Source organism: Delphinapterus leucas, chromosome 10, assembly GCF_059928025.1.
Source record: "Delphinapterus leucas isolate spDelLeu-1000000601 "Yukka" chromosome 10, BTC_Dleu_Yukka2, whole genome shotgun sequence".
NCBI lineage: Eukaryota > Metazoa > Chordata > Mammalia > Artiodactyla > Monodontidae > Delphinapterus > Delphinapterus leucas.
This window is the reverse complement of record NC_143138.1, coordinates 53,873,843-53,884,533: the sequence shown is the minus strand read 5'-3', so window position 1 is coordinate 53,884,533 and position 10,691 is coordinate 53,873,843. Positions and strand designations below refer to the sequence as shown.

General features: G+C 43.4%; 1 protein-coding gene across 4 annotated transcripts in view; it reads right to left on the bottom strand.

Annotated features, from left to right (window-relative positions):
* Positions 1-6,700: 6,700 nt before the first annotated feature.
* PDCD6IP (programmed cell death 6 interacting protein) overlaps positions 6,701-10,691 on the bottom strand; it is a 62,100-nt gene continuing 58,109 nt past the window's right edge. For all 4 annotated transcript variants that reach the window (XM_089919002.1, XM_089919004.1, XM_022553686.3 and 1 more), the window contains exon 18: positions 6,701-10,309. In XM_089919002.1, the coding sequence (XP_089775128.1) occupies positions 10,135-10,309 (175 nt within the window). In that variant the 3' untranslated portion in view covers positions 6,701-10,134. The remainder of the gene's footprint in view (positions 10,310-10,691) is intronic.

The following is a 10,691-nucleotide window of genomic DNA, read 5'->3' as shown; positions in this document are numbered from 1 at the left end:
CTGAATGCAATGGCCATTCCAACACTTCATGTAACTGAAACAACACTGCTCTGAAAACCAGGACACCAGTTTCTCTTCCATCCTGGCTAAACTGGCAGAAATGGAAGCAAATTTCAGCAAGATAAAATACATATAAGCCTAAAGTCAGAGAAGGGCCAACAATCTCACCAAATTCTCCCCAAGTTATGGGGAGTTTGCAGGTGCTGAGAACAATTATAACAGCCAGCAGCTCTGAGCACCTACCCGGGTCGGTCCTTCGGGCGCTGCTCCTTTGCTGCTGCACCATCAGGGAGATGGAGGCTAAAGGCCAGAATCACAAAGGATCCAGACCAGGTCAGGCTGCTTCTAACAACCAGCCTTTAGCCTTCGCACAGCGCTGCTGGTGGTTTGTAAATTTGGGACTTTCAGGGATGAAATCTGAAACTAGCCCCGGACTCAAGGGCAGGGGAAGAGCAAACAAAGCGGCAGCCAGTCCAGATCTTAGGCGGCGTGTTAACAAGCGCAAGAGCTTACCTGCGAGGTCGGTCTTGGGCGCCGCAGGGTGAGTGGGTCTGCACACCCACCCACCAGAATTTTACACACTTATGTAGAGGCATACTGGGTTTGATCATGTATACCGTCTAGAGGGTCTCAACACCGCGTACCCTCTCAAGGCTGCATCCTTGAAACCCTCTCCACTGTGGGCACCACAGATGGCGCGTGCATTTCAAGGACTGGAGGGGGTGGGGAACCTCCTGTTGCCTGGCTCAACTGCAGGTCCCGGTCTCTAGATGACCTCCCCCAAAAGCTGCCTCAGTGGGAGGGACCCTGACCCCAGGAGACCCCAGTGATACCCACAACTTGGAATGAGAAGTTGAAGGGGAAGTGTGTCCTCTGGGAAAGGCAGCACGTGAGCAGAACCCGGCGTTCAGCGGAGGGCCTCCCAGCCGTGGAGAATGACACAACAACATGGGCAACCAAGGACCCCTTGGCTGGAGTGTCCCGCCCACTTTCCACAAGCCTCTCGTCCACCAAGCAATTCCACAGCCCGTCCAAATGTGCCCCTTCTCCCTGCTGGACTCCCCAGACCTCACCTGCCTGCACCCCTCTCCTGCCCAAACCTTCTTGGGGCCTCTTGCCAACGGAGCTCTCTCACTGCTGCCCTTTCTCACCCCTGGACTCCTCACACATTGCCTTTGTCTAAACACTGCCCAACCAGCCCACCACCGCCTGCCCGCTACACACACACACACACACACACACACACACACACACACACACGGTGAGGGGGCTCTCCCTTGGCCGTCTAGACACGGTGGGAAGGGATGGAGATGAGATGGCAGAGTCGCAGGACTTGAGCTCATCTCCTCACAAAAACCCCAAAATCACAACTAACTGCTGAACAACCATCAACCAAAAAAGACTGGGAACCTACCAAAAAAAGGTATCCTACCTCCAAAGACAAAGAAGAAGCCACAACCAGACGGCAGGAGGAGCACAATCGCAATATAATCAAATCCCACAAACTGGAAAATAATTCTGTTGCAGAGGTTCTCCCACAGGAGTGGGAATTCTGAGCCCCACGTCTGGCTTCCCAGCCTGGGCGTCCGGCAGCGGGAGAAGGAGCCCCAGGAGCATTTGGCTTTGAAGGCCAGCGGGGCTTGAGTGCAGGAGCTGCACAGGACTGGGGGAAACAGAGACGCCACGCTTCTTTTTTTGGCCATGCCGCACAGCTTGCGGGATCTTAGTTCCCTGACCAGGGATCGAGCCCGTGCCCCCTGCAGTGCAAGCGTGGAGTCTTAATCACTGGACCGCCAAGGAATTCCCGTTAAACTGCACTCTTGGAGGGCATACACAAGGTGTCATGTGCACTGGGATCCAGGGCAAAGCAGCGACTCCAAAGGACCCTGGGCCAGACCTACCTGCAGGTCTTGGAGGGTCTCTTGGGGAGGCGGGGGTGGCTGCGGCTCACTGTTAGGACAAAGACACTAGTGGCAGAAGCCCCAGAGAATATTCCTCCACGTGAGCTCTCCTGGAGGCTGCCATTTTCTCACCAAGATCTGGCTCCACCCAACAGCCTGGGATGCCTCAGGCCGAACAACCAACAGGGCAGGAACAGAGCCCCACCCATCAGCAGACAGGCTGCCTAAAGTCTTTCTGACCCCAAGGCCACCTCTAAACAAACACACCCTTTGACACAGCCCTGCCCACCAGAGGGACAAGACCCAGCTCCGCACAAGAGTAGACAGGCACTGGCTGTTCCCACAAGGAAGACTGCATAAGCCCCTGGACCAACCCCACCCGCCATGGGGCAGACACCAGAAGCCAGAGGAGCTGTGATCCTGCAGCCTGCAGGACCAAGACCACGAACACAGAAAGTTAGAAAAACACCACAGAGAAATATGTTCCAGACGAAGGAACAAGATAAAACCCCAGAAGAACAACTAAGTTAAGGGGCGATAAGCAATCTACCTGATAAAGAATTCGGAGTAATGATAGTAAAAGCGAGCCAAGGTCTCGGATAAGCATGGCGGGAAGTAACAGCAGTGGTGCCCCACCGCCCACGCTCTGCATGCACCCCCTGGATTCCTGATCCACCCCAAGTCCTCCTCAGCCAGCTCACCAGCTGCAAGCTCCATGGCTGAAACCTCGTGAAATGCCCCAGGCCTCCCCACAGGCACACAGTTGCCTCCTTAGGACACCCTTTCTGAAGCAGGGTGTCCCTTACCTGTCTCACCCCGCTGTCTGTCCTAAGCAGGTATCTCCCCAGAGTGCCCAGGCCACCCCATGAGGACGGGCTGAGGATTGCCCTCACACTTGGGATGCAGGCTCCACACCCATTTCCTGAGAGTCTGAGACATATCCCCATGTGTTGGCCTCAGTGGCAGGGCCTGGATCTCCCCACCCTCTAGTACCAGCCTTTATGGCATCAGTGGTTGGAGAAGGTGTGAGGGTCGGTCAGATAGAGCTTGGGATGGGAGGTGCCACTCAGGTCTGTCAACACCTGTTCTGAGTGTCCAGGCCTTGCCTGTGAAGTCCAGAGCTCTGGGGAAGAAGGCCCTTCTGACCTACTCTCTGACCAGTGGGTGCAGACACGTTCCAGCAGACTGCTGTGTGCTCATAAGGGGTGCAGCCCCTGAGAGCCTGCTGGGGAGTCCGCATCACCCACTGAGCCTCCTTTGCTCCGAGAGCCCCGGAGGCCCAGGACGTCACCCCTGGGATTTCATTCAACTCTACAGTTTCTCAGCTACCAACCTGCTGCATCTCAGGAATGAGCCCCAAAGACAGGCAGACTCTTCTTCTGGGACCAAGTTGGAGCTTCATCCCCCAGCACCCACAGCTTCTAGTGGGCTCATCTCTACCATAGCAAAACAGGCTTCCCCACAACTGGGGCAACCCCTTGGCCTGGGCCTTACATGGCATGACCAGGCTGGGGCCATTTTAGGATTCAGGCGGCTCCCTGTGAGGTAGAGGGCACTTTCAGCTGGGAATGAGAAACATGAATCTCCTCAGCACTGTCTAATGAGTGATTTACCTTCTCTCCATCCTGCCAACCCCCATATCTGACCAGCAGGTGAAAGCATTCAGATCACTCTTAAACATCAGCAGAGGCTTCCAGGGGCCCTGTTATTTCTGCTCACCAGTTCTCCAGTGGGGTCTCAGCCAGTTCAACCAAACGAATGCAGTGCTATTGTTGGAGCACGGCATGGCATGCATGGCATGAACATTCTTTGCCCTCCCAGAGATGGCCTGAATGCAATAGGCAGCTAGCTATGAATTGAAGCTGATCAGCCCAGGTACATAAGAAATATCTATTTATTGATTGATTCAATTCTGACTCTGAAGCCCATCCCACAGGGTGATGAGAAATTCAGTCTCAGTCATTACTGGCTTCCCACACAAATACCCAATGTGGTGCCAAGTCCTGGGTCACCATTCCATGCTGCCCAGACTCATGGTCCCTTCATTACGGAAGCTCCACCTCATTTGGAGTGTGATACCCACTGGGCCTGCAGTGATCCCTCTAAAAAAGCTAACCCCTCCGAGGTGTTGCTGCTTCCTTTAACTCCTGGCCCCAGAGACTCCACCCTGCAAACAACCCCTGGAATAGGAACATGCAAGGGGTTTAGCTACCTGGTTGGCATTGAAAGGAGGGAGAAGGAAATGGAGAACTCCCACAAATTCACACTTAAACCTATCATTGTTCCCAGTTCAATTTCACTCTTCCTTGGAATATTAATTCCTTGAGGGCACAGTTGTATTCGCAGCACCTAGAATAATCAATAATCTCTCAATATACAATTTTGAATTATTGGGGAGAAAAAAATGAATAGGTGAATGGAGAGATGGATGTGAGGAATGAGAGCAAATGCCCTACTATAAAACAAATACTCCAAGAGACAGGATAAACTTTAAAAAGCCTTTAACTTTTCATCTCAGTGAGATCCCAGCTCCATCACTCAGCTCCTCTGTGCCTTCTTTCCTCCTGTCCTGCAAAATGGGATGAAGTCACTGGCCATCTCACTAGTGACTGCTCAGCTAAAATAAGTTAATGGAATTTAAATGCTTAGAAGAGGACCTGGAATGTGGCAGGCACTCAGTAGATGTCAGCTACTTTTAGCAGTAACAACAGCACGCAAGAGGAGCTATGTTTGTCATTGTAGATGTTCAGATCAGAGATGGCCGCTGAAAAGATCCCCAGCTCAGCCACTCGGCAGCCATGTGACCATGGACAAGTTGATCAACTTCTCTCCAACAAGTTGACTCCTCTGTGTAGCGTATGAATAAACATATCAATTTCATAGGGCTCTTCTGCAACAAATGAATTATTATTTGAAGACTCAGTACAGTCCTTAGAACCAGTAAGTACACAGTTGATGTTGAGCAAGTTATTATATGAAATAAGAGTAGGCAGCCATGCTATCAGTGGAACACAGCCAGCAGTGGACTAGAGAGAGAAAGGTGAGATCAGTACACAGGGCATCAGAATGTAAAGATGAGATGTGAAGTCATTAGGGGTAAAACTCCCAAAACTGGAGACACAGACGAAGACAGAGAATCACAGGTTACTGGGAGCAGAAGCCATTGGAGGCAGAATCCTGGAGGAAAACACAAACCTGAGCACAAAACAGTTTTATTCATAATCGCCAAAAACTAGAAGCAACAAAGCTGACATTCCAAAAGTCATAAGAAAATAATACATTAACAATATAAGTGCAAACCCTGTTTACAAAAATACATATAAAAAAGACAAGATTTAGCTGAGGATGGGAGGGAAGAAAATAAGAGTATTAGTGTTCCAAATAACTAGAAAAAAAGAAAGCATAATCCAAGCAATGAAACACAGGAAAAGGAAATAGGACAAAAATATTCCAAACAGACAAAATGTCTAAAGATTATATGATTATAATTTTAACAAAGTTGCAAATTATTTTAAACTTTCCTATTAGATTACAAAACAAAAACAAAAAAAACGAAACAAAAAACACTAATGTATCCAGTTAGAAAAAACAGTGGAGATATTAATAATAATATATATTAAAAAGGATCACTTCATGTTCACAATAATTGGCTTGAATATGAATCACGTGGCTTCAAAATGTGTAGAGACTAGAAGAGTTACAAATACAGGAAAACTTTAAAAGAAACACAAAGGTTATAGACTTGAACATATCCACCTGTATCACTTGGTGTCACTAGTTGAAAAGGACGTAAGCAGCTTTTAAGCAAAAAGGAAGGTTATCAGGAGCCACAGAGATGACACGAGCCAGGATCCCTTGCAGGTAGAGTACTAAGGCAAACAACTTGGATGTGCCCCAGTTGAATTAACTACAAAGGCAAGACCGGTCAGTGGATGGGGACCCTGGTTAGCAGGGGCCAGCGGCTCTCTGGTACACAGGTTCTAGGCAAGCTCCTGTCTGCTCACAGGCAGTGCCCAGGCCAACCCCACCCACCCTGTGGTCATAAACTGAAACAGCCCCAGCAGCAGAGCTGCTCAAGTCACTGTCCTAGATTTAGGTTGCAGCTGAACTCCAGTTCATGGGAGGGTCCCTTAGTTCCCCGTGTTCTCCCACCCCACATGCCTAGGTTCCCAAGCCCCTCCGTGAGAACTCTACTGTCCAACCCAGATGCCAGATAAGTGAAAACAAACAAAAAAGATTTAACTATACCCAATAGTTATGTATCTTAAATGTATATAATAGGGATTCAGACTATAGATGCATTCCTGGAGGTAGCTTGTTCAACTTCAACACACTTCAAAGACATACAAAGCCAACACATTCTCTGATAAATTGTGTATCCTGAGCTACATAGGAGAACAGCTGCATCTGACCTTAAAACATGGGAGAAGTAGGAAGAAAAGAATATAAATGTTTTAAAAGACGAACACATTTCACCATCCCCCTTTCCCTGGTCAATTGACTGTGGTAATCTCGCCAAACATTTCCAAAATTTAACCCAAAAATGACACCTGAAGAAGAAATTACTCATCTGAAAGATCTGGGTCAAATCGTAAGCGATGAAAATCATGGTCCATCCATGATCAATTATAGGGTTGACAGCTGTAAGAAAACATTTAAACAACACCGTCTTCTTGTCTCATGCAGTTAGTCAAAGTGGGTATTTTTTTATTTCCCAACCCACTGTTTGTCAAAGAAATTAGAGAAATATAAAAGCTGAAGCATAAACACTTTAAATAAGAATTCATACTACAAGGAAGTAAGAATCTTTCAACTTTTATTTCTAGGATACATTTCATCCGGAACCTTTTGTTTTCTTTACAATTTCCCCCTAAGAGAAATGAATACAATAAAAATATCATCCAACTACCAGCAATGTTTGTAAGCAGAAAAGAATCTAAAATCTCTGGTGTGATAATATAGGATTTCTTAAAAAATATAAACTTCATACCAGAAATAAAGCCTGAATATTCTCTTTTTCTCTAAAAATATAATTTTTCCTTCTTTGCTCTTCCATGTAAATCTTATAATCAACCATTTAGTTCTAAAGTCTATTTTTAAACTAGTAATTATAATGCTATAGCACTGTTTTTCTCCTACTTTGTATCCTGTTCTGTATTGTGAATCAACTAATAATTGTGGAAGTGTAAAAACAAAAAAAACAAAAATAGATGCTGCTAGGTTGTAGCAAGATTTTCCAAGATATCCTGATCATCCAAAAAAAAAAAATTCCCCATCAGCAAACTGAAGTCTACTTAACAAATTGCATTTTGCCATGTTTATGAAATTAGAAAATGTGTAGAAAAAGCACTTTTGCAAACTGTAAAGCTCTAATGGAAAATATCTTTTTAATCTTTTTTGACTAGATAGGCTGCTGACTGGTACAGAAAACCAGGGACAGAGGCTCTGTGAAAACTTTTTTTTTTTTGGTAACTACTTAAATTTGGGGAGAGATTATAAATTGCAAAGAAGTTGGATGCACAGATCTCACAAAGATTGACTGGTTTGCAGTGACGTATGACTATTTTTCTTAAATGTAAATAAAGACCAAGAGGCACAAGAGTAGACCAATACTTTACACCAGACTGAGAAGTCAAGCCATCTGTCTCCAACTAGGAATAAGAAATAAGTTAGTTTTTTCCCCACTTCAGACCAGCTCCTTTATGCAGAGCTTCATTACTTATAGTCCATTTTAAAATAGTATTCCAAAGCCTGACATAAATAAATAAAACAAATAGTGTCCTTTCTTTAGTTTAGGAAGATAATCAAAAAGCCTAATTATAAACATAGGTACAACATACCTGAACCAGAGTGATAACTCTCGTACCTCTAAATAAAAAGCATTATCCACAACAACTTTTTAGGGTATTTTGTGGAATACAGGAAGTTAAGCAAAGGATAAAAAAGTCTGGTAAGAAAAATAATCCCAGTGAGGGCTTGCTTCTTCTTTGCTAGAATGCAAAACGGACATAAGAGAAACTTCTTTCCATGAGCCACCTTAATGAAACTAGAGTCCTATGAAGACACACCCAGCAATGAAGGGCTGCAGAAATTTGGTCATCTGTACCTAAGACACTAGGTGACCAAAGGAAAGCATCCTCAATCATCTAAAAGATGAGTGAACCAACAAGAGGGAATAGGCCTGGGTTTGCTAACAGCTGAACGAGCTGGGTATGCTGAGGAGGCTGCCACGAGGGGCTGTGGAGCCTCCTTCCCTAAAGTTTCTGAACCACCTTCCTGAGCCCTCTGAGAGAACAGAGGAGGCCTAGTCTAGCACAGGGAATGGGCTAAATGGCCTTGTAACTTCTCTGGTGGCCCTCCGATGCACTTACTCTTTTCTTTAGTGCCTTCTTTCCCCAAGAGAATATTCAGGCCAATTTTGTTTTGTTTTGTTTTGTTTTTGCATTAGTGAGAATTATAAACTAGCAATTTGGAATACCCCTAATCTCACTGAGTATCTTCCGATAGAAATGATAACTTGAGTAATAATAAGAAGGAACTTAAGTGCCATTTACACAAGTCAAACAAGCCCATGTCATATTCTCATGATTCCACATTAATAGAACTTAGCTATGATATGTAAAAAACTATTTTTGCCAAGGTTTTAACTACTGAACTTTAAACCAATTTCAGTATTCCATGTAAAGGTCATTTATATTGAAGTAACATGCCTTCATGTTTTCTACATACAACAACAAAGATTTTTAAAGATATACATATATTTTAAACCAATTCACTCCCTTTACAATCACACCTTCAGTCCCACATTTAAAATATAAACCCAAACTGTCAAATGAAAACAACAGCGGACCAACTGATAGTATCATTTAAATGAAACAGTAATTCAAGAGAAGGTTAGCATTAAAACTTAGAAAATAAACAGATTCATTGGACATCTACTCATATGCCTGGTATGTTCTGAAATGAACCTCACACAGAACAGACCCCACTGGGATATGAGACAACTCATTCCTTTCTCACTTTCTCATTCCATGAGGCATGTCTATGCACTCCACTAGGCAAGTCTCACTGAGGTTTATACAGTGATTAGTTTATCCTAACAGCGGAGACTAATATTAAATACACAGCCTATTCCAGAATTGGCATATGCTCCCAACAACTGTTTTGTGCACTCCCTGAATTATAAAATAGTCCAATCTTTTAGGAGCATAAAAATGAAAGGGCTTAGATCTATTCATATACATTGTGCATTAAATGTTAGTAGGTTAAGACAGTAAGGTGAAAAAAAGGAACGGAAGGGTACAGTAAATTTTCTTTAAACAATTCCATTACATTAGACAGCATTGTTAATGACATGTATTTATTTTAACCAGATTATGAAAAAAAGAAAAAAAATTACCAGAATTTGTATCAATTTCTTGGAGAAGCTAATAATAAAACATTAAATATACATATTTACTTGTATATTTATTTGAAGAATCTTTAGTAGCAATTGTGTTTCTTCCACATTATAGGATTTTTCAAAATAAATGTCAAAATTAATTTACTAACCAGCATATGAAGGATAAATTATGGTTATTATTCTTTTGGTTTTCCTATAAAATGTACTTGAGCCTATTAACTTGCATTAATCATGCACTTAACTCATGATCTGTTTAACTTGTGTACACATAAAATGAGAGACTAATACCAGAAAGAAATTAGACAGGAATGAGAATCAATGACAAAACATAACAATGACAACTGTTCTTAAGGAATTTATTTTTAAATTATAAGATTTACAATGTTTTGATTATGCAAAATAGCATAATGAAAATTAAACCAAATCAATAAACCAAAAGAGAAAGATAACTTAGCTTTCTTGAGTATCAGTACTGAAACCATCATTGTAAGCCTCTGATGTTCCCATCATGTCTTATGTAGAACTAAGTATAATAATTTCAAACGTTTCACTTGTGGGTTTAATTTCTCATTTTCAACTTTTATGAACTGTAATGTAATTTATTTCAAATCCTATTAAACTTAGTCTTTATACTGCAACAGCAGCAAATGGCCCATGTGCAATCAAATGTGGAACTGGGGCACAGCTTCTAGCCGCAGACAGAAATTACACACTGCACTCAGTACATCGGAGTACGTTATATTAACCAGAGCGTAGGGTTTAGTACACTTATTGCAGGGTTGGTATTTCTTTCCCTCTGAGCTGAACCAGCTGAGCTTCTGAGCTGACACACTACTGCTGTGGATAGTAAGGCTGCTGTGGGGGCTGAGGGAAGGGGTATGAAGGCTGCTGGGGTCCTGGGTACGGAGCCTGTCCAGGGCTCTGGTGATACACTGGCGGATATGGCATATTATACTGGCCGTACGCGTAAGGATTATAGCCCATGGGCATGGGCATTTGGCAATACCTGATGGGAAGAAGAACACAAGAAAGCTGGATTGGTAAATCAAACACTAGAAAATGAAACATACAATAATTATTCTAAAATGAAGTTTTTTCAAGAAAGCCATTCAATGGCGAGAAAAAACAGCTGTTTCAAGGTACTTGCTAGAGAAAAGTGTTCTATCCTGTTATTAATTGAAATGCAAGAAAAAAGTGTTGAATGCTACCCAAAAAATAAGATTGTTGAAGGAAATAAGACTAAATATTCAACTATGAACAAGGAATAAAAACGGAAGCCCTTAAATCTAATGTGGCAATCTAAGTACACTTCTGTTTCACAAGATTCAATGTTCACTGTAAGGCTCATAAATTTACTATTTACAAAGTTTTAACGTTTGGAAGATACA